At 41.5% G+C, this 24,160-nt stretch overlaps 2 protein-coding genes and 1 long non-coding RNA gene across 4 annotated transcripts in view; 2 read left to right on the plus strand and 1 right to left on the minus strand.

The window, feature by feature from the left end:
* LOC310744707 lies at window positions 1-3,185 on the plus strand. The gene is made up of 3 exons (XR_014539685.1): window positions 1-506; window positions 695-1,524; window positions 1,784-3,185. It is a non-coding gene; the product is annotated as an uncharacterized lncRNA (long non-coding RNA).
* SERINC5 (serine incorporator 5) overlaps window positions 1-8,237 on the plus strand; it is a 41,594-nt gene extending 33,357 nt beyond the window's left edge. The window contains exons 11-12 of one of the 2 annotated variants that reach the window (XM_083576206.1): window positions 3,194-3,341; window positions 4,167-8,237. In XM_083576206.1, the coding sequence (XP_083432332.1) occupies window positions 3,194-3,341; window positions 4,167-4,314 (296 nt within the window). In that variant the 3' untranslated portion in view covers window positions 4,315-8,237. The remainder of the gene's footprint in view (window positions 1-3,193; window positions 3,342-4,166) is intronic. The other variant, XM_083576207.1, reaches the window with a different exon arrangement.
* Window positions 8,238-16,069: 7,832 nt separating this feature from the next.
* THBS4 (thrombospondin 4) overlaps window positions 16,070-24,160 on the minus strand; it is a 37,289-nt gene continuing 29,198 nt past the window's right edge. The window contains exons 14-22 of the mRNA XM_083576051.1: window positions 24,022-24,140; window positions 23,046-23,098; window positions 21,651-21,844; window positions 20,161-20,339; window positions 19,803-19,851; window positions 19,277-19,473; window positions 18,851-19,023; window positions 17,483-17,622; window positions 16,070-16,175 (exon numbers count right to left, since the gene is read on the minus strand). Of these exons, the coding sequence (XP_083432177.1) occupies window positions 16,114-16,175; window positions 17,483-17,622; window positions 18,851-19,023; window positions 19,277-19,473; window positions 19,803-19,851; window positions 20,161-20,339; window positions 21,651-21,844; window positions 23,046-23,098; window positions 24,022-24,140 (1,166 nt within the window). The 3' untranslated portion in view covers window positions 16,070-16,113. The remainder of the gene's footprint in view (window positions 16,176-17,482; window positions 17,623-18,850; window positions 19,024-19,276; window positions 19,474-19,802; window positions 19,852-20,160; window positions 20,340-21,650; window positions 21,845-23,045; window positions 23,099-24,021; window positions 24,141-24,160) is intronic.

Raw genomic sequence — 24,160 nt, forward strand, 5'->3', positions numbered from 1 at the left:
ATTCATTCTTTCATGCAACTCTACTTCCATAGTGATACATACAGTGGTACCTCGGGTTAAGTACTTAATTTGTTCTGGAGGACCGTACATAACCTGAAACTGTTCTTAACCTGAAGCACCACTTTAGCTAATGGGGCCTCCTGCTGCCACCGCGCTGCCGGAGCATGATTTCTGTTCTCATCCTGAAGCAAAGTTCTTAACCCGAGGTACTATTTCTGGATTAGTGGAGTCTGTAACCTGAAGCGTATGTAACCTGAAGCGTATGTAACCCGAGGTACCACTGTACTACCATGAAAAAGGAAGTGGGCTGCTTGTGTTTGTAGACCACTTCTTACCTTTTTGTGTAGTTTTGGTTTTTTGTTTTTACATTGGAATGGACATTTTTCCCTAACTAGCGCATGCTTTCTCTTGTGAGGTGAGGGATGCAAGAATGGATAGGAAAGCTGTGGGGCCAGGGCATCCATTTCTCCGCCCCTCTTTGATGCATAGAGACAGTTCAGTAAGAGGCAGTGGCGTAGCGTGGGTTGTCAGCACCCGGGGCAAGGCAAGTAATTTGCGCCCCCTAACCCGTGGATTTGAGCCCCCTAACCCATGGATTTGCGCCCCCTAACCCATGGATTTGCCCTAACCCCAGATGTTGCGCCCGGTGCGGCCCGCCCCCCCTGCACCCCCCACGCTACGCCACTGGTAAGAGGTAGTCAAAGTGTTTTCCCTGACGCATTCTGAGAACTTTCTGCACTTAGTAAATGGCAACAGCCAAACGATCCTTGGAAAAGGAAGAGAGAGGTTGTGTGTGATTTGCCCAGTAAACCCAAGAATGCCAGCGATACAAATAGCTGTGTGACATGTTCTGCTCAGAGCTAAAGGCTGTTTACTCCAAATGTTGGCATAGGGCAACACTGTAAGAAACCTTAAATACATGTAAAACACTTGTAAAGCCAAAGACGCATAGATATTATGGAACACTTTCTATCGAAGTGCATTCCGTCTTCTCAAAGGGTGGGTTATTTTTATTTTACTTTTTAGATTTCGCTATGGTGTGTGGGGAAAGTAGATGTGTATAACTACAGGGAAGAGAGTCGTGCAACTTAAAATAACAGTTGCAACCACAGGGATGTTAATTACAGGCACTGCTTTTCAAAGAGAGAGAACATCTGTGGATGGAAAATGGCATAGTTCTTTCCTTGCTTATGTGTTGGTGTGGTGCATATAGTAAGAGATTCAACTCCTGTTTTGACTTGTTCTGTTCAAACCATACTCATTCTAACGTCGCTTGCTCTGCTCCCAAATAGTTCTATCTCCCAGTGATTCATGCTGGAGAATGGGAAGAGGACGAGCACATTACAGCTGCCCCATCAGTTTTGTTGCGAGCTTCGCTTTTTTTGTTCTGCAATACTCATAGTGCGCAAGCTCTCCTGAATGGGGAACTATATATAGCATGTGATTGCGTAAAGTTTCATGACAGCTGCAGTAATTTAATTGTTTGGGAAATTCCCAACCTTGCCTTTCTGAGGAGCATGTACCGTATTTTTCACTCTATAAGACGTACCAGACCATAAAATGCACCTAGGTTTTGGAAGAGGAAAACAAGAAAAAAAAATCTGAATCCCAGAAGCCAGAACAGCAAGAGGGATCGCTGCGCAGCGAAAGCAGCAATCTCTCTTGCTGTTCTGGCTTCTGGGATAGCTGTGCAGCCTGCATTCGCTCCATAAGACACACACACATTTCCCCTTACTTTTTAGGAGGGAAAAAGTGAGTCTTATAGAGCAAAAAATACGGTAAGTTTGTAAGAAAAGGTTGCTTTTGTGGGCTGTGACTCATAGCTTTTGAGAGTCCCCAATAGGCACTCAAGTAGCAACAAGCCCCTCTTCCTACAGCTCCAGGCAATGGTTTCCAGAGGTCCAGATACTACAGTACAAAATGTGTGAAGAGCATCATTTTCCAAAGGGATTGCACTTGAATAAGTTACAGGTTTTGCTGGCAGGGCAGGGCCTTACTCATATTGGGCCACAGAACAGAAATATTTTTTTCTGGCAAAAACTGTATTTCATACATATTCTATTCATTAACTGTGCTGTTTGCATGCATTCTCTTCTCTGAAATCTGTTCCCGAGTACCAACAGTAACTTACGATGCTGTGTTGAATCTGGGAAGACTGAGTACCAGACACTGGGAGCTCTTGTCACCATAAATTGACAAATAAATGCTTCAAGCAGAGAAAGGCAATAGCTCAGTGATAGAGCATAGCATTTGCATGCAAAAGGTCCCAGGTTCAGCTATTGTAGCCCCCCAAACAGACTGGCAAAGGCTTCGCCATTGTAGTGGAAGCCTCCCTTGGATCCTAGTTCCCTCTGCTAACAACTGCAGGTCTCCATTATTCTCAGAATAGGACATTACCTCAAAATCATTTGCTCTCCAGCCTGACAGCAGTGTGCCTGCTTAGCCTTCACATCAAGCTATAGACTTGGTTCTCTTTTATTTTTGCTCCCCTGCACTTTATGTCTCCTCCTCAGCCTGGGTTGTGCTTATTTCACCTGTCCAGAAGTTTGAAGTTCCTGCATTCCACCTTCAGTAGGGAGCTTTTACCTCCATGAGAAGCACATGTCACACAACTGCAAGTTACTTTGGAAAATCCACTAATGGGAGTTTTACCATTAGCTGAATGACACTGTTGGATACAAGCCAATGTAATCTTCAATTACATTGTACAACAATGAATATTGCAGAAGACAAAGCAGACAAAATACACCAGTTACTCTCAGACAGGAAAACTGAGTCAACAGTAATAAACTCACACCTTTGAGTTCATTTGAACCCAAAGCCCTGCCATAATAGAAAGATATTTAGTTTTATATCTTTTCATATCAGGAAGGAGCCAAACAAACATCCTCAGTCAGAACATTTCTTAAATTAAAATGCAACTTTCCCCCTTGGTTACATTCAGTACCTTGATTCTTCTTGGCCCAGAATAACAAGGCCAGTGTCTTCCTTAGAAAAGTCCATTTTAAATATAATTAATTTCCCAAAGACTATAATAAGTGCTTATGGAAAGCTTGTGTTTTTGTATGACCTGAAAGATGAGTGCTCTTCCTAAAATGGCATTCTGCTTGTTTTTCAAAGTAAATAAGTGGTGTTGAAGATTTAGGCCTGAACCAAATCTTAACATTTTTCTTATATGTGTTTGGTTTCACAGCAGATGTTGAAGAGCCTGTTGGCAGAAAGAGTGGCCAGAGAGTAATTTATGATGAAAAGAAAGGGACTGTATACAGCTATGCTTATTTCCACTTTGTGTTCTTCCTGGCTTCTCTCTATGTGATGATGACGGTCACCCACTGGTTTCAGTAAGTCATATTCTTGGAGTAAAGGGTTATAGCACTGAGTGGATATGCTACCATAGTGGCTTGATGCTAGACAAGATATTCCTGGTTAAATCTCAGCTTACCCACAAACCTACTTTGTCTTAGTCTCACCTCTCTGCTTCCCTGCAGTATGGGGCTAATAATACTGGCCTGTCTTACAAGGCTGTTGTGAAGATTAATATGTAATTGAGTAATATATATGCAGCACTTGAAATGTACGATATAAATTATAACCATTGATTTGTGTTATGTGTATTTCATAGCCTGTCCTTGGTGAAGTTAGCTTGTCTTGATTTGGATGGTGATAAATTTAGCTTACATTTGAACATGTCAAAGCACTGCAACACATGAATGAAACTGTTGAACTTCTAACAAAAATATGCAACTTATTAACATCAGTTTCATTTCAAGAAGACTGAAGATTAGCCAGTGTGATACAGATTAAAAATTTATTAAGGAGCAGGAAATAAGTAAATTGCATGACCCACCAGTCTAATTTCTGGCCCTGTTAAATTGGTTAAATTATTAAGCATGAGTAAGAGTGCAATCCAAGAACCTTTTCCTGAAGTAAGCCCCATTGAATTCAGAACATTTCTGAGTAAATATGCATAGGGTTGCACTGTAGCTAGAATGATTAAACAAAGAATAATGAAATGAAACTTGCAGAAGATGAAACTCTTTATTGAAATTGCACCTTACTTTTCTCAGCGTGGCTTCTGCAAAACAAAGTCCTGCCTTTTATAATACAGTATCAGCAAATAGGTTAGCCAACTCATTTACACTCATCTCTTATTTTTATGTTTCTAGTTATGAAAGTGCTGCAATTGAAAAATTCTTTGCTGGAACCTGGTCAATATTCTGGATTAAGATGGCTTCCTGTTGGGTGTGTGTCCTCCTCTACGTTTGGACTCTTCTGGCTCCCTTCTGCTGCCCAACTAGAGAATTCTCAGTGTGAAGCTGTTTCTGGTACAAGTCCATCAGCTTAGGGAATGGCAAAATAAATCTGTGTACTAGCTATCCTAACCTTGATGTTTAGGATACTACATTAACTCTTATGAAATCACACATGTAGAGTCTGGTTTTGAAAACTTATTTACATTACGTGAATTAAGAGAGCCTGGAGAACAAGTTTAGTTAAAAGTGGCACCTCAGTCTGGAAGTCTAAAGTTATGGATTCTCTTAAACATAATTGGTGATAAGACTGATGCTGACATGTTACAGTCCTCGCAGACATTGATCCCCACTTTTTTTGTTGACAAAGAAACCAAACTCGTAGATAAAATTACAAAATGGAACTTAAAACTTCACTGGGATGAAGATGTTGTCCTGGGAACGACATCAGCTTGAGGGTTTTTTTTCTCTCTATTAGATGCTCTTAGTAAATTATTGGAAATGTAGATTGTGGGTGAAAAGGATTTGTGGGTATAGAAATATTTATTTATGCTATTAATGAAAGGCACCTTTATGAATCACTGGGTGACATGATGTAGAATCTGAAAACCTGACTGGGATGCAAGACACTGTAAAGGTTGGTGCAATTGAAAGTTGTTATGAGTCACTCTGGGAGTGAATGCATCTAATAAAATATTCAGAACAGAAGCAGTGAGCAACAAAATACAAATCTGCCTATAGCTAGCCTAGTAAGTCTGGAGAGTTTCCCTTTTTTGCAGGGGTTGTTAAGAGTCTACAATGTGTAAACTTATTTAAAACTGTGATCTAATAGAGCTTTTAAAAATCAGGTAAATACGTATATTGTAAAGTAGCTGGACCCTGAAAAATAATCGGGAATGTTCAGAATTTATTCACATCAGTTTCTTTTTTTTTAAAAAAATAATCCATCACTTTTTTGATCCCAGATTTCATCCCTAAATACATTTTGATGTGATTATTTTATATCAATTATGGGTAGAGGATTACAAGGAGACAAAGCAAATTTAACTCATTGTAATATCAGCGGTCTAACTTATATTTCCCATGCATACCAAAGTCCGCTTAGTGAGTCTTTCTTTACTAGGATCAGAACTAACTTTTTGCAAGCCCTTATATGTGAGTGGAGTAATGTTGCAAGAGAAAACTATTGGGTCATAACTATTTAGTGCACAAAGCCCGCAATCCTATACACACTTACCTGGAAGTAAGAGCCATATAATAAAATAGGACTAGATTCTGAGTAACCATGCCTCAAATTGCGCTGTGTACTATTTTAATCATGAACGAAAGGGCATGCATGCTTCAAATATTAGCATATTGCTTTTTAGATTCGTTTTAATGTTAATGCATGCCAATGTCTCCGATGAAAATTAATGGCAGTAATTTAAGTAGTAACATTCTGCTAACTGTGAAGCTAGCTGTGGTATCTCAGCTGCCATGTTCCAGTAAGTTGTTTTGTTTAAAAAAGCAAATCAATGTAGTTCAATTGTTAAAACAAAAGGTGCATGAGTAGTGGTTGTGTGGCCCACCTAGGAAATGCTCTAATGCTTTGGCTATTGAATTAACTTGCAACAGCTGCTTTTGCTTAATATTTCCTGATAATTGGAGATGGCAGCCATCTGTCATTGACAGAGGAGTGCTGCTTTTCAGAGTAATGAAGACTCCTTAAACTTCAATTCCAAGGTTTGAACCAACAGATATGGTCACTTTTCCTGTTTTATCTTGCTTAATTAGTTAGTTACTTATTTTTCCCCCCTACTAGTTTATGCAGGGCTTAGTGAGTTCTATAGGGCTGGTTGGCATGCATATATAGAGGAGCTGCACATTACCAGGGCTTTGTTGATTGAGCATTCTGAAGCAGAAAGCATCAACAAAATCCTAAAGCAGCTTAATAGAAGAAATTGATCCAATCAGGGGAAGCTCAGTTTTCACCAGCCAGATCTTTGAGGCACCTGGTTTTACTGTAATGAGTTCAGCTTCTGTGTTTAAAGCCATGGTGGCTAACCTGTTGGACTCTACCTCCCATGGGGACCAGCTGGCCTGGCCCACAGGCAGGGATGATTGGAGTTATGGTCTTGCAGGATCTGGAGGGCCAAAGGGTAGCAACCTTTGGTTTAAAGAGTGTGATAACCTGCTTTGGAACACCAGTCTCCATGTTTCCTCAGATTACTTGAGAATGTGTTTTTCTCTAATCAAACAGAACAGCATTTGCTTTATCGAGCAAGCCTTTTCTAATTGATGCTACTTTAATTAAGTTCTGGATATTGGACCACTGTGAACCCCTAGATGTCATCAGTCTCTTTATATTAAATATTCTTGAAAAATTTATGGGGCTTCCATTCTCTCAAACCTTTGAGAGTGGTACACACAATGGAAGAGTTTTAAGGCTTATTAGACAGCATAGTGTCTTGCCTTTTGAGTGTGCTGAAAAAGGCAGCTGGGATAAGCTCAGGAAGAGGAAATAATGGTGCTACTGTTTAAAAGTGACCTTTATCATCTCCAGGACTTGCTAGAATAATTCCTTGGAGACTTCACTAGCCTCTGTATTCTGATGTTTGGAGAGAGAGAGAAATGAACCCTTTAATGAAACAATAGCAAAGACAGATGTAAACTGCAAATGGCAAAGAGATGTAAAATGCTGGTGCTCAAATATGACCCTGAGAAAGGGAACTCCAGGGACCATTTAAAAATGTACTGAATTTCTTACACTACTGACGCCTTTCCTTACTTAATGTGTCTTTATACTTTATAATCTGAAGAACAGCACTCAAAATAAGAATGCTTCATGCATAAAGATGAGTCTAAAGGAGACACAATTATGTCCAATTGTTTACAACACTTTTATTGTGCGATAACAGAGTTGGCATGTTGGGTTATTTGTTTTTCTACGTGGCTTTTAAAGGCCTTAAATCCACTGACCTTACTAATAACCATGACTAACAATGCAGCTCACACTATCCAGCATCTATTTGTGCTACTAAGTGCTTTATCACGAAATTATAACTGAGAAAAAATGTTATATATATATATATCTCCTGGATTCTCTTAAATCCTATTCAGTTGACTTTTCCTGTAAAACCAGTGTGTGATAACTCTCATAATTCACAAGTCATTTAAACAAGATTTGCAAAAACTACATTGTCAAATTTGAAATCTTTCTAGCATTGAACTGTTTAGTTTGGGCTACAGCAGCACTCAGACCACTTGCTTTTGCCAAAGAATTCTCCTACAGAAATTAAGAATATTGTGAAAAGGTAGAGGAAAATCCATTAAACGTCCACAATAAACCTTATGTTTTATTTTACAGTGTGTGAAATAAACTATTAAATGTTTCTTGGCAGTGTTTGAAAGCAAAGAAAGTGTGGGGCACAATCTGTTGGGAAGATCTCTTGTACAAGCTGTTGACATGAATGACAGCTGTGCAGGAGCTCAGATTCCAGTCTGTACCCATTCATTTCAATAAGGCTTCCACACAAAACTTCCTGGTGGAGTTGTAACCAAGCAGCCCATGCTCTCTCCAAATGTACCACCAACTTTTAATATCCTAACTCTCTAAGTGTTCCTTTTATATATTTTTATCTGCAATGTTTTTTCATGTCAGTTTTAAGGAATGAATTAAGAATAAAACATACCGTAATTCATAATGGGTTTTTTAAATATTTTCAATTTTTAAAGTTTTTTTTTATACAATATTGTTCTTTTTTCAATTTCGGGGAGGAGGGAGTTGAGAACTGTAGCTCAAAGAGTTTACCGTTTGAGTCATGTAACTTGTAGCAGTTTTAAGACTATATGGATTTGTGGGTTTTTTAGTTGTTTGAGAGAAATCTTAAGTGTAAAACAAGCATTGCGTATGGTTTTTAAAGCATTTTGTTGGGTTTTCTAGGAATATTGAAAAAGTATTATAGATGTAATTGTTTAACTGGCCAATAAAGTATCCTTTGTTTAAAATTGCAATGGAGTTTTTTTTTCTTTTAACGTCTCCTCCAGACTGTATGTATTTTATGGGACTCATACTGGAAATTTAGGTTTGAGCAAATGAAGTAGGTGAGAATGCTCTTACCCTGGCATAACAAACCCCCACCCATCTTCCCTCCCTCCACCCCTTCTTTTTTTCCCCCCTCCCCTAATGTCTCAACAAATGAAACGGATTTGTAAAAATGTTACATGGAAAAAATATGAGAGACATTACACTTACTTCTGTAAAACAAGAAAATCTTTAATAAAAAAAACAAAAAACCCTGACTTTTTGCAGATTGGAATGTGCTGATACCTAGAAATCCATTTTGGACCATTTTTATCAGTTAGTTTAAAGCTGCTATACCATTTCAGCTTTCATTAAGTGGTCAATGAATTTATTTATTACATTTCTATACTGCCCTTCATCTGAAGTTCACAAAGCAGTTTATAACATAAGCGTAGAAAAACATAATAACAAAACCAATAAGTTGCCCCAAATGGTACTGATGGTGCCCAGAAGACCCTGGCTCACTGAGAATGTCCCTCACTCATTAACCATTGTTCCTTGTTCATTCCAATATCTAGGTGCTGTGTTTCATCAAATATTTCTTCCAAGTGTGTATCACCACATTGATGCTGTCTCTTAGGGGACTTACAGGGTGAGTGGATGGGGAACAAGATTCCAAAGCCTGCTCTTGGGTACGTTCAAAATTAAATAGCAATGGTTGTGCTAGCAGGAGAAGCTAGTGCAACAAGGCTGTTCCCTGCTACCCCCCTCCCCCATCTGCCTCCTCAGTTGGCTCTGGAAGGTCAGGAAGATCCTCAGAACAGCATTGAGTGGGTGGGAGGAGAAACGCTTGCTGCCTAAATGATTATATTCGTGTGCTGTTAAATTCCATTCCAAATACATAACACTGCATTCCCAGAGCAACCAGTCAGCCTCACACTGGCAAAAAGAATAATGCTGAAACCCAGGTTGAGACAATATGTTGATTCTATACTGTGCCAATTTTTTTTTTAATCCCCATGATTAGATGCCTCGTTTTTCAAAAGCGTATATAATACATTTATTTTTTCCTATGTTCCCTGTGCTCCTTGGATAGCATTGTTGTTGTTTAGTCGTTTAGTCATGTCCGACTCTTCATGACCCCATGGACTTGAGTACGCCAGGCACTCCTGTCTTCCACTGCCTCCCGCAGTTTGGTCAGGCTCATATTTGTAGCTTCAAGAACACTGTCCAACCATCTCGTCCTCTGTCGTCCCCTTCTCCTTGTGCCCTCAATCTTTCCCAACATCAGGGTCTTTTCCAGGGAGACTTCTCTTCTCCTGAGGTGGCCAAAGTATTGGAGCCTCAGCTTCACGATCTGTCCTTCCAGTGAGCACTCCGGGCTGATTTCCTTATGAATGGAGAGGTTTGATCTTCTTGCAGTCCATGGGACTCTCAAGAGTCTCCTCCAGCACCATAATTCAAAAGCATAAATTCTTCGGCGATCAGCCTTCTTTATGGTCCAGCTCTCACTTCCATACACCACTACTGGGAAAACCATAGCTTTAACTATACGGACCTTTGTTGGCAAGGTGATGTCTCTGCTTTTTAAGATGTACAGCTATATGCTCTTAAATTAGATACTTAGCTTTCTGACTCTCTTTATGGTAGTAAATGATGGATGACCTATAATTTATGCATATTTTTAAAAAATTATATGAGCGAGTTAATGTCAGCGAGGTACAATTTGGGATGGATTAAATGTTGTAACTACATACCTGCACCTCTGCTCACAAGGATGGGGGGGGGATCTTATGGCCTTCCAGATGTAGCATGGCTGGTAGATGAAATTGTTGTCCTTCAGAGATAATTAATTACAGGTTTCCCATCCCTGTTTCAGCTGTTGTGGGGGATTCTATGGATGGGGAAACACTGCCACCCTGCGCTCCTTAGGGAAATGTAATAATACACACCCACCCACCAAAAGGCAATATTCTTTTAAGAGTAGACCCATTGGAAATAATGGACATAGCTAAGTTAGCTCCATGGATTTCAGTAGGTCTACAGTTATTCCACCAGGCTACAGAGCAGAGGGAGAGAAAATGGAGGGCTCTGCTCGAGAGGTCTGTTGCCTTTGGCCCTCCTACAGCCCAGCAACAGCCATTCCCCCAGGCTACCCATTCAGCTGCCACCCCACCTGGTTGCTATCAGAGATGTAACTTTAAGGTGGCGTTTCCACACATCCAAGGTTTCAAAGGCGGAAGTGACGTTCAGAAGGCGGTGGTTCGGCCTGGATCTTCAGCAAGTAAACCAAGAAATCGCATCATTTTGGCACAACAACTTTTGGGTTCTCCTTAAAAAAAACTCAACAATTTCAGTGGTTTCCTCAACAAGCACAACTCTACTTTAAGTACAGGAGTCTTTTGGCTGAAAAGGGTGGGGAGCAAAAGTGCTTTCTTCACATAATTATTTATTTAAAGTCCTGTAGTAAAAAGGAAAGCAGGATTAAAAAAAAATTGATAAAGCGTTTTAAAAAATCTTCAGAAGTATACTAAATTTATGATAAAAATATGTATTCAGCTATACATGCTGAATCTCAAAGCAGAGATTGCCACCTAGTGGACAACTAAACCACATACTGTATGCTCAGAAATCCATCCCCTTCAAATCGTTGGAGAGTGTAAGAGATATTACAATAAACAGCAGATGAGGTGGTTAATTAACCATAGCTCAATAGTATAGATTTGCATGAAAAAAGTTCCCTGTGACATCCCTGGCATTCCTGTCCCAAGCAGGACAGGAAGAGATTCTTCACTGAAGCCCCTCTGAGACAGAGGTTTTTTCCAGCGTGTGCAGGTGCGGCGCTGCGGGTCGTGAACGTGCCTCCCGCACGGATCACATTCACAACCCGAGGTTCCACTGTACTAATTTGTTAATTTGACAGACACAGGCTGTGTACATGCTTCTGTTCGCTCTGCATCCAGTGAACTCTCACTGCTAGTTTGAGAAGCACTGTACACACATTAGTCACAATCCATACCTATTCAGTTGTTTCTTAAGAAATACTGCTTTTTGATGCACTTCCCCGCCCCCCAGCCAGCTTCATTCAAAACTGAGGAAAAAGAATGACCACATTGTTTAAGCTAGTGATGTGTACACTGCCTTAAAACTACAAGCCTTTAGGGCAGGGGAGGACTTAACAAAGGCAGTTTTAACTGCCTCATCCCAACATCCTGCTGGCCTCTCACAGGCAGGGTGAAAAAATGGAGGGCTCTGCTTTCCTCCATCTGTTTCCGGCCTAAAATAATAACACTATTTCCCACCCACCTACCCACTTCCTCACTCATTGAAGAGGATCAGTGGCACTCAAAAGCATGTGTATGTTTTATTCTAGTTTGGGGCAGAGGGAGTGCTGGAGGTAAGGTAGGCTTGGGATCCCGACTGCTTCCTGGAACACTCCCCAGCATGCCCCCATTTGGATGTCGTAAGTAGGTTAGCTGGTGATTCAGAGGAACTGGTCTTGTTATTGTGGTTGTTATGTACTGAGTTGAATAGGATCCAAAAGGCAGCAGTCTGATTGGTCCTAGAACAATAGGATTCAGAATGCAGCAGTTTGATTGGTCCACAAGAGCCACCCAATCCAGCTCCAGGTGGAAGGGAATCCGCAACCTGATTGGTCTACAGGAGATTCCCGGAATTAGCCAATCACGTGGGGCCCATCGTGTAAATAATGTATATAAGGCAGACATTCTGGGGGAACTTCCATTCCTCCTCACCACTATGAAATCCACTCTGAGGTGGTGGAGGTTGGCTCCAACATTAGGTAGTTCTCTTTGACATCAGAGCTCTGTCTCCGACGCGAGAGGTCATTTAATATATCCTATGGCCAGTGCTATTTTTCTAGAGAAAGAGGTGTCGGAACTCATCATGAGTGCCTCCCTTGTACTCTTATAATAGTAATGGCGGACACCTGAGAAGTGTCAGAACTGAGTTTCGGCTGGAAAAAGCCCCTGCCAATGGCCACTCACTACCCTCCAGCATTCCACATAAAAATGGAGACATTCTATTAACGTGATGATTTCTGCCCTTTTACACTAGGGCAGTCGCTCATGTGCAGTAGCCTCCATGTGCAAAACTTAAAACCACATCACAGGAAACACTAGTTTTTAACCATTTGTTATGGCAAAAATGCACCAGGAAGTCTTTACAAGCCACAAATAAGGTATGAATTTGCCCACAGTGGTTAGCAACCTAAAATAAACAAGCATCGTGTTTTCCATTTAAAGTACTGGCTTCTAATCGCTGCTGCTTTTACAAACAACTGAATGTGATACTACCCTGGAGAGTTTTTTAAAAAGGTTTTTAGAGAATCAGACTTTCAAACATGTGCTACTTATGCTACATGGTCATTGTAAGTAAATTGTTATACCTAGCAAGCAAAATAACAATATAATAGATATTTGTTCTATATATTCTTGTGCTCTCTTCTGTTCTATTTATTGGACATACTTAAATGATGTATTTTTTTAAAAAAACACTAGTTTCTCGTTATTTTAGCCAGGCTTGTTTTTAAGCTAATGGGTAATATTCAGCTAAATTCTACCCCGAGTAGAATCACGGAAATTAGTATACCTACCTGAATCATGTTTCTTCATTTTAAGTGATCTACTCTTTTAATGGATCTACTCATACTGCTGCCAGCCTTACTTCTGGATAGACATGCATAAAAAGGTAAAGGGACCCCTGACCATTAGGTCCAGTCGTGACCGACTCTGGGGTTGCGGCGCTCATCTCGCTTTATTGGCTGAGGGAGCTGGCATACAGCTTCCGGGTCATGTGGCCAGCATGACTAAGCCGCTTCTGGTGAACCAGAGCAGCACACAGAAACGCTGTTTACCTTCCTGCCAGAGCGGTACCTATTTATCTACTTGCACTTTGACGTGCTTTCGAACTGCTAGGTTGGCAGGAGCAGGGACCGAGCAACGGGAGCTCACCCCATCGCGGGGATTCGAACTGCCAACCTTCTGATCAACAAGTCCTAGGCTCTGTGGTTTAACCCACAGCACCACCCGCGTCACAGAGACATGCATAGGATAGCACTAAATTTCACAAGTCAATTTCCCCCCTGTAATCAGACACTTCCACAGCCAAATGGGAGCATCTGCCCATGGCTATTTGAGCCACGAGAAGATGACGACCAGTGAAAGACTCCACTATGCTGCATAGTGAAGTGGAAGTTGAACAAGTAAATATCTTTTCAAGCTGCGGTGCAAAGCTTGTAGCTGTCCAGGGCATATGCAAAACATCCCGCGCAGATACCCTTGTGGGTCTTAGGCCTTTCCTCCCTCAGTACATGGCTATCAAAAGTCTGCACTTAGCAGCTGTTTCAGCACTCAGCAAGCTGGCTGACTTCATGTGAAAATAATGTTGGCTCCAGTTCATGCCTTTGAAGCCAATGGGGGCCAGATGACTCTCAGCATGGAAGCAAGGTTTAGGTAAAAGGTAATGGGGTTTAGGCAGCAGCCACAAGACAAACCCAATTACTAGCAGAATTGCTTGCCTGATATGTTGCTCACCCAATAGTGCAAAAACCTCAAGTACATTTAAGTGGTACATCGGAATTGCATCAGCCAACAATTTTGCTCCAGCTTGCTCCTTCTCCCAAACAGCTGACAGGTGGGATTTTAGTTTCTCTAAAGGTCTGCAGCCTAGCTGTTGAATCTGGCTGGGGAATCATGATCAGAGCAGCAGTTCGTACATATAGCTACTTTATCCAGTATCCGGGGCAAGCCTAAGACAATTTGCTGTGAGACAGAGCAGCACATGGTGCTTCTTACCTACCACCTCTGAGATAAGGAACACAGTACCCGAGGTCAGTTCAATAATTCGGGAGCCTGAGGCTGAAAATACCACAAATACAGTGGTACCTTGGGTCTTTATTCGTTCTGGAGGTCCGTTCTTAACCTGAAACAGTTCTTACAGTCTGTAACCTGAAGCATCTGTAAACTGATGTGTCTGTAACCCAAGGTACCACCTTTCTCTCTCTCTCTCTCTCCCTAGCAGGAAAAAGAAATCCAAAAACCGTAAACTAAAATAGCAATTGACTGCCCTTTTCATGAAAGCCATCATCAGATACCTGAAGCAGCTGTTTAATTCCTGTCTACTGGTAGAGTTAGCCCTGCAAGCAGGGGATATGGACCCTGGCTTCTGGTTGCTTGTGGATAAGGCAGCACTGAGGTCTCCGCAGAGGAAGACATGGGGTAAAAAAGCACAGGCCTGTTCAGGCATTATGTAATGTAATGTAAAACATGAACAGGGAATGCTGCAAGAGTGCATGAGAGCTCCACACCCACCATTGCCATGTGTATCAGCCCCTGCATACTCCACGCAATTGGTGACCTTGCCTTATCAGGGTTTCTGATCCTATAGAGGTCTCTAAGCACATTCAGTGAAATGCACTTAGAAGCTGGCCTTGGTAAGTGGGGGCTGGTGAATGCAGGAATGTTGAGGGCAGGGCTGACCTGTAGGCCCCCAACACCCCCTGCACATGCTTACATTTCCTGTTCGGACAGAACACCAAAATAGGGCTTGCCTGTTACGTACACAGCCTCGACTCCATGTTGTTGTTTTAAATGAGAAGCTACTGTGGCAGAGGGAAATTTGGAATGGAGAACGTAGTGGGGGAGGGAAGAGGCCCTTAACCCTTTCTTGCCTCCTTTCCCCCCTTGCTTTCAACAATTCCCTGCCCCCAGCTCAACTTAAATTATGCGCTTGCAACACATGACTAAGATGCTGTTGAGGGGAAGGAGGAGGAAGGAAACCATGAGAGTAAATTTGGAGTCGGAAAAATGGGTTAAGTACCCACTCTGTTCTATACTTCTGTTTTATAAGCAGCTTTTTTCGTTTGTTGTAAAGAAGGCAATGAGAAAGCTTTCAGCACACCCTTTTGTGTGACATGTAATTAGCCAATTTATTTCTATTTACAGCAGGAGGGATGAAATATACTCGGAGTCAAGTGTGAATTTCATGCTCTTTATTCAGCTCATAGTAGCGATGAATGAAACTTTCCCCAAAATGTCTAGCTATATATACATTATTTACACAATGGGCCCCACGTGATTGGCTAATTCCGGGCTGCTCCTGTAGGCCAATCAGGTTGCGGATTCACCTCCTCCAGAAGCCTGATTGGCTGCTCCTGCAGGCCGGTCAGGTCGCTGATTTACTTCCACCTGGAGCTGGATTGGGTGGCACCTGCAGACCAATCAGACTGCTGCACTCTGGATCCTATTGTTCTAGGATTCAGCTCAGTACATATCAAGGGGGGAACCTCAGAGCCAAATGCAGCCCCCCAAGCTTCCCTATATGCTCCTCAAGACTTTCACAAGACCACATGACCTCTCACAAAGCCACACTTCACACCAGCCCTGCTCTGTGCTTCTGCCTGGCTGAATTGTGTCCCTGAACTGCTACAATGTCTCCGGCTTACCTGGACGGAGAGAGATGACAGTAGGTGGCTGCTTATTGAAACTGCTGTGGCTGGAAGGCTGCCGTACTGTGCAGAAGGAAGAAGCGCATGCGTTGCTCCATCCACTTTTGCGTTCAGCATATGGTCCCCAGAAGACACCCCATGAGAGAATGTGGCCCCGTCTGATAAAGAAGATTCCCCACCCCCGATTTACAGGAACAAACCAATGAGCTGTACCCTAAAGGTTTTAACTTTAAAAAAGAAATTCAACCCTAAATGGCCCCGCACCCTATTCTAGCTATGGTGTGCTATCTTTACACCAATAATGACAAGCGTAGTGTGGACTTGCACCAAAAAAAAGCCGTATAAGAATTTAATATACATTGCTTTATTGTTTGCCAAAGCAGCTTGTATTCTTAAATATCTCCAACTCCATATTTCTGAGCCTGAAATTCTTGGAAGTCCTCTGGGATAGTATCTAAAAACAAGAAACAGAAGACACACGATTAGTGTTTACTCTTGGTATGAAACTCATGAGCATTTTATTTTCTAAGTTCAGGTTAAGAGCTGGTGCCTGCTTATTACACACAGCTGTAACTTTTTTTTTTAGAGGTTCTGTTTTACAGATGGCTTAATTAAATATGAGTGTGGTCTCTACAGGGGGGAAAGCACACCGTAAGGCCAGTATTGTGAACTCCTAGGCTATTATTACCCATGTTGCATCTGCAGGGGTCAAAATGGTTCAGCTTCTTACATGGCCCAAGTCCAGTCCTAAGCAAGAAAATGTGCAAAATTCAGCGATCCTCCATGCCTCCTTTTTGGGGGAAAGTGCCCCCAGCCTTTCCTAAAGTGCCCTGGGTGCCTTCAGGCAGAAGTTCATCCTTACCTCACTCACCCACCTTCCCTGTCCCTGAACAGGACAAGCTTGTAGCTTTTTGCCAGTATGATTCTGCATGGCCAAGATTTATAGACACCTTGGCTGTGCATCTGCCAAGCACCTCCCAGGCGCCTTCGCATGCAAACTGCCAGGACAAAATCTTACCCGACCTCTGCAATTTCGAAGTTAGAAAGAAGGCAAGTCACTCATCATAGGTGCCAGAGTGTGGCATCACACTTGCCAAGGCAAGCAGAACTGCTCAAGTCTACATGTCTCTCTGCTTAAAGCTGGACTTGTCTAATGCAAGAAGCCACAGATGTAAGGAAGGATTTACATCCCACTGAATTCAATGGCCTTCCTGCCAAGTAAGACTGCATATTAAGATTGCAACTTTAACTGTCCATGGCTGTACACTTTTGTTAGCTGAACAGTTTCTATGACTAAGATCTGAACAGCAAAGCCTGCACCTGAGGGCTTCTCCATTGATCAATTGTTCCCTATTTTGTGGCCCAAGTAACAGTGGGAATATGACTACCTAAAGGAAATAATGTGAGTCAATGGATGCACCTGTTACTTCTTGATGATGTTTTTCTCCCAAGATTCTTATTTCAATATTTTCAAAATGCTCAGTATTGTGCAAAGATTACTGGTGTTTTTACCACGATTAATTGCACACTTTTTAGATCTCCTAAGGGTCTTCTGCAAGCAACTGACATTTACACAACAGTTGAGTTATCAGCTGTACTCACATCTGAGCAGCCCAGAGACCTGCTAAGTCACATTGCAGATTTGGAAAGCATACGCAATGCCTTATCTGGGAAGTCATTCATGCAACCTCCCTAAAACAGCTTTCCTCTTTACAGTTGCTCATTTGATTAGGCAGGAGGAGGATGTGGGGGAAATGTTACCATTGCAGCGATACTTCAGATTGGACCAAATAATGTTTTCCTGAGAGAAGCAGAAAACACCAAGCCTTCCTCCACGCATGGTAGTGTCTATGGTCACTCCAGAATCCGCCACCAGTTCAGAACCTTCGTAAAACCTTGCCCTTTGAAAGTGGAACAAATAAAGATAGATGTATCCTGATTCTCTACACACAGTGGGTTGTTTTCTTTTCTTTTTTAAAGTAAGGTGCTGGTACTCATATATAGATATATAGATATAGATAGATGATATAGATAAAAGTGCTGTGAGTGGCAGCACAAAATGGCTGCCATGGGCAGAAAAAGGGAAAAGGTACTTTGTATTGGTGAGCATTGTTACAAGCACACACACACACACACACACATCTATGAATTCTTATTTTGCAGTTTTACTGGTTTTTATCTTTATTGTAGAGTTACTTATACACCGCTTAGAGGTGAAAATAACTAAGTATATAAATTGCCAAAATATGGAAATATCTTTCTTTTTTAAAAAGATAAGAACCTGGAGCTGATCCATGTTATGATATCGTGAAACAAACATGGAAGACTTGCAGCTGGATGTGTTAATAAGTTCCTAGTGAAAAGCACCGTGATTGGGGTGAAAAGCCAAATGTTGTGGTTACCAATATGTGTGAACTCAGCCTTAGTTTGATGGGGAAATGAGCTTGCTGAGAGTCTTGCCTGGTAATAATTTCTGACAGCAGGAAGACAACATGCCAGATTTTTTACAACTCGTCTCCTAGTCTGTGAGTATAATTCACATTAACATATTTCAGGCAGCAGAATGGCACTGTTGCTTAAAGCAAAGTAAGCAGAACTTTAATTAGGCGTATATCCCAAATGAAGGCTTGGGGTGGATAGCATGTTCTACATACAATATTTAATAGTTGCAACAGACTATTCAGGTACTGGGCAAAAACTGAAAACCAATAAAATAAAATAAAAAGCAAACCCATTACCATCATTAGTGCTACATTTATACACAAACGTATGGTAGTGTGTATTGTGAAACAGAAGTTTGTTTTTTGCTTTCACATACTGTACAGTCGTACCTTAGAAGTCAAATGGAATCCGTTCCGGAAGTCTGTTCAACTTCCAAAACGTTAGGAAACCAAAGCACTGCTTCTAATTGGCTGCAGGAAGCTCCTGCAGCCAATTGGAAGTCCAGTTGGACGTTCGGCTTCCAAAAATAGTACACAAACCAGAACAGCACTTCTGGGTTTGCAGCGTTCAAGAACTAAGCTGTTTGAAAATCAAGGTATGACAGTATTGCATTTTTAAGTATACACATAGACCACAATAGATGTTCACTTAGAATTGCATTGTATCCTGCTTTGCCCATCGCCTTACCTAATATACCCAACCTGAGGTCTGTGCTGCAAGAACCAGCGATAGGAAACTTTATCCTTCCAGCCTACATTTCGAGGGTCTTTCCAAAGCAGTCTGACTTGATCATTAGTGTCCCCTGTGTGCCAAAGTGAATTCCTGAGGTGTTCTCCAGGCCCAGTTTTTGATTTAACAGCCTACCCAGAACACAAGTACAAAGACAAGTCAAAAATAAGAAATCTCCTTTAATAACAATAACATTTCTCCGAGTATTATGAGAAAAACCAGAAGTTTTAATTCTTTCCCCATTCTGTAATGGAACCAGGCACACACATCCAAATAAACGAACGTTAGAAACCACATCATACAAACGCCCTGCCAGTTCCATCTTAGCGCAACGCTAGATGACAGCATTAATGAGATTTGGGTCATTTTGGCTCAAGCCTGTACCTTCAGCTGAATCCCAGGTTCTGCAACAGCTCTAAATGGAGTTGCCTGCCAATAGGTCTGCTCAGTCTGTTTCCACATCACCACATAAAAGCTGGAACTGTCTTGATAACCAAAAATGAAGCCGGCGTAGTCATCATCCGTTGCCGTGTTGACAAAGAAAGTGCCTTCAAAATCAACTCCGTTGAAAGCTGTGTAACCTGTTCGAATGTATAGGTATACACATCAAGTCCAAACCAATTATAAGTGTAAAACTCAATACTTGTTCTTCCTTTAGATGCAAAAGGCCCAATCAACTGCTCCAGACCCCAGGCCTGCAGTGCCCAACCCCTGCTTTAACCAGAAATGCTGGAGATTTTATCTGGGATTTAATGCTTCTAGCACTAGGCTATAGACCAAAGCATCCTGAAGCTGGATGAAGGCTGCACATTGAGGATCACTATAGGGATCTTTTGAGCAAATAGTTTTAATCCATTTCTGCTTGTGAGCTGCCTTGTGAGTGTCTACAAAAAAAAACAACCTCACATACCTACAGCAAGTCCAGGATCACTATTCATGGTCTGCACAATCTCCATGCCCTATAAAACATAAGCAATATAATTCATGAAGCTAGTCTAAGGATGTTTTATTAAGTCATGCCCAAGATGATGGATAAAGACCACTTTCATTATCAATGCTCATCCATGTGTCACCTTGTGAGTCCAGCACATTTATGTTCTTTGCCAAAAATATCCAGATTGTTTTCCTCCAGTAAGTACCACCCCTGCAAACCCCCCCCCCCAATTTCAACATTAACACCCTTATTCTTCCAAGTTTTGAGAGAAGTCTTAGTTGCTTTTTTCTGCCTATCATTCCTGGATGCTTTTAGATATTAAAAAATGTTTTACCTGGTTCAGAACCACCCAGTTAGGGTCAATCTGAGCATCCCCTTCTGGATCCAGGACGACAGTCTGATAAGCCCTGAAATCTGTCAGGGTGATCTCTGCATTCTCGGGACAAACGTCAATCCTATCTATCACTGTGTCTTGATCAAAATCTGATTCACAGATATCACCAACTCCATCACCTGGACACATGAACACAACACCCAAAGGATGTGATTTGATAGCTGTTTTCACAAAACAGCTGTTTTGGCAGCAGTTAACAGGGGGAAACAAATATTTATGTTTTGCCAAGCTCATAGATATGCAGGAATTGCATCAGGCCCAATTTCTGATTGCCTCTAACAGTGAAAGGGAGGAGGGGTGGAGCAACCCTAGTAATGGCCAGGTACCAAGAGATAAAACTAAAGAGAAGCATTTGAGCGATGTGTAAGCAATCCTGAGGACTGAATTAAACAGAGTTGTACATCACTTTAGGAGATTCTGGCTGAAGCCAGATTATGAACTGAATCCATTTCAGGTTTCATTAACTACTATAAAGCAGGTAGGGCAGCCATTTGGACACCACCTGGTGAAAATAGGTGAGAAGAAGCAGTAGCCTTGCTATTAAGTGAACAAAGCAAAGGTGTAGCAGCTGGTGAATCACTGCCCTGGTACTTCAGACCAGAAGCACAGGAAGAGCCTGTGTTCCCTGTGGATTACACTTAAAGTGCATACTGATGTATAAAATGTGGGTTCTAACCATGTTTGTGGATAAAATTGGGGAACTGTGGTTACTCTGAATGAATCACCCAAAAATAAACGGGTGCAATTTATACCCATTTATACAATTACAGGTGTTGTTTGGTCTTTACATCTTAATTTTGTTGGGCTTCATTAAGAGCCTTGACTTAATGTGCTTCATACCAAACCTTACCACCACTGCCCTCTCATGGCCTTTTGTAACCTGCATGAAATTGTTCACACTTGTGGTAGAATCTGGTTTGACAGACAGACCTCTGCTCTGCAAAAGAAGCTGAGACACACAGGACTGTCTGCACAAGCGGAAAACTTTCTGCTCCTACTATGGATAAAATGGCCCTTGCGCCTTGCAATCATCAATTATATTCAATTCTCATTCAATGTAATTGTTCCAGCTCATTATTGTTCCAGCCAATAAAGCTCAATAAAGGCATTTCTTAAGGAAGCTGGTAAGAGACTGGTCACAAAACTAGCTCTAAAATGCTCTGTTTTCAAGAGTGGATACCAAGGGGGAAATGTGGTGTTTCTAATTAGTTGTAGGTCCCTTCTGGATTCGATCCAGAAGAGCCAATCCCTTGGTTGACACTTATTCAAGGTCAAAGCAAAGCTCAGTTCTGGAAAATATAGGTTCCTTATAATCAAAGGAAATCATCAGCTTCCTTTGAGGATTAGAAGGCACCATATCGTCACCATACGTTGTGCATTAAAAAGAAAACTGAGGTAAAAAGAGAAAGAATAAGAAATGTCTGCCATACTGTTGTCATCTTCTTGCCCTGGATTAGGAACAAGCCGGCAATTATCTGGGCCTGGAGGAACAAGGTCTGGAATTCCATCATTGTCGTCGTCATCATCACACTCATCCCCCAGCCCATCCTTATCGGTGTCTAGTTGGGAACTGTTAATGACTGTGGGACAGTTGTCGGTGCTGTCTTGGTGTCCATCCCCATCGCTGGGAGTAAAGAAGGGGGTAAAAGCAAAAACACCCTGTGTTAGTTCCTATTTCTATCTTTCTAAGTAATAGGAGTGTTGGCTACTACTTCTTGTACTACCGACAAGGAATGCTTGTTTGTTTTCCTGTATCCATTGTTACACTGGAATGCCTCTAATGAAGGTTTGTTGTGACAGTTAGTACTAGGATACAAAACCACCTTATTTGAGGAAACAATTGGAGATATTCACATGATCTCAGGGAACTTCTTGAATCTTCTCTAACCAGAATATATCTGAGGTTACTACAAGCTGGAACTAGACATGAAGGGAAACACTGATGTTTATTCCTGTCCTAACACTGGTAAACATTCAGCAGCCTGAATTGAGGTCTTTAGCCATAAGGGAAGTAATTCCCGCAGTTAGGTTTATAATGACTACCATCCTTGATGTATTACTGAGAAACGGAGGGATCCAGCAAATGATTTCAACCCCTTCTGACAATATTTGCTTATTTTACTTGTATGAAGTAAAGCCCAAATGGTCTTTTGCTGTGTTTGTTTCCATGCACTTTTGGCACACAAAAACCTGTTTTCTATACACCATCATGCAGTTGTTATTGAAATGAGCTTTATTCCTCTTCTGCTTTAAATAACGGCATTAATTAAAGAAGGAATAGCTAGGGGGTGAGCCTGGCAGTGCTGGGGTGTGGTTAACTCTTTCTCCTAAGCTATTTTCTCAAAGGACATCCCCACACCTCTCTATTCTATAGCTGGGCAAATAGTAACTTGGGGAGGTGAACTGCTTATGAGAAAGTTTAATCGCTATCCGCCTCAGCCTGTGAGGGTGCTTTTAACATATATGAAGAGAGACGATTTGTGGAAATAGATTGTAAATCTGCATTGGTTCCAATAATGAGTACAGTGCATTGAAAATAATTTAAGCTAAACTTTTACCTTGGTAGAGACTAGGTGCAATTTCAGTGAAATTAGTGGATGGAATCCAACAAAGTGAATGTTTCATCATGTCAAGGATATCTGCTTCTGCAGGGGAATGTTTCCCCCCTGACACATGCCCCCTACATCAGGAGCAGATTGAGAGAGGGTGCAGGCATGTCCCATTACACAAGCATAAATATTTGCAGTGATGGGGCAGGTTAGTTAAATACCTCCCAGCAGCATCATAACAAGGATGAATTTGATTCTGGTTAAGATTTACCCTACCTGTCTTGATTGGTGTCACAGGAATCTCCTACCAGATCATTATCAATATCTGACTGTAAACAGAAATAGAACAAGATTGAATTACTAAATTGCAGAGAGGGGAAAATATAAAATTACATTGCTGGAAGTCATTAAAATTCAACACAGATCTTTCAATAGTCTGTATTAGCAGGGGATTAATATCTGAAAAGGTGGAAAGATGGATTGGACCCCAGCTGTCCATACAATTCTGTATTATATAGGCACAGATTATTTATCCTTAGAGAGATCCCCCCCTGCATAAAATCCTTTTCAGTTTCTTTGTTTGCTTGCTTTTGCAATTAAAGAAGATTGACATTTAATCCCTATGGCTATTTATTCAGTGAGAACATTTATTGGCATTGGGCTTTATCTCAGTGATTTGCACAAATGAGGGCTCAGGAGTGGAGAACATGTTTTGAAAGGAGGAAGTCCCATGTTCGATCTGACACCTTCAAATAATGGCTGTCAGGTACAGAACTGGGAAAAAGCCACTTCCAGAGATTCTTAGACACCTGCTACCAGTCAGGCTGAGGTAGCAAACCTTTTGGGTTTTCTGGACACCTTTATGCACGGATTGATTAAATGTCAGATCAAGACTTGTGTCATACAGGAAAACAATAACTACAGCATTACCGTAGTTATCATAGCTCATACTAAAGTTTAACAGAGCTGTACTTTTTTTTCTTTCTAAATATTTATTGCCACAGTGGAACTGGAACACCACACTTGAAATTTTCATAATCTTAAATTGACAGTTCCATTTTTGCTTCCACTAAGAACCAAAGACTTTGATTCCCCATCCTGGTGCCATGCAGATGTTGTTGGACCCCAACTCCCATTTGCCCCAGTCAGGCTGGCCAATAGCCAAGGATGATGGGAATTATAGTCTAAAATTATCTGGAGGGTCACAGGTTGCCTATTCTGGCCTATGGCTTTTTTTCCTGCTGTTGCTCACCTGGTTTGGGTTGCTAATATCTGGGCAGCTGTCACAAGCATCACCCACACCATCATTATCTCTGTCTTTCTGTTCCCGATTGGGGACCCTCTGACAGTTGTCCAAAACGTTCTTAATACCTGAATGAAACGATGACACA

The sequence above is a fragment of the Podarcis filfolensis genome (assembly GCF_964270895.1).
Source record: "Podarcis filfolensis genome assembly, chromosome: 11".
NCBI lineage: Eukaryota > Metazoa > Chordata > Lepidosauria > Squamata > Lacertidae > Podarcis > Podarcis filfolensis.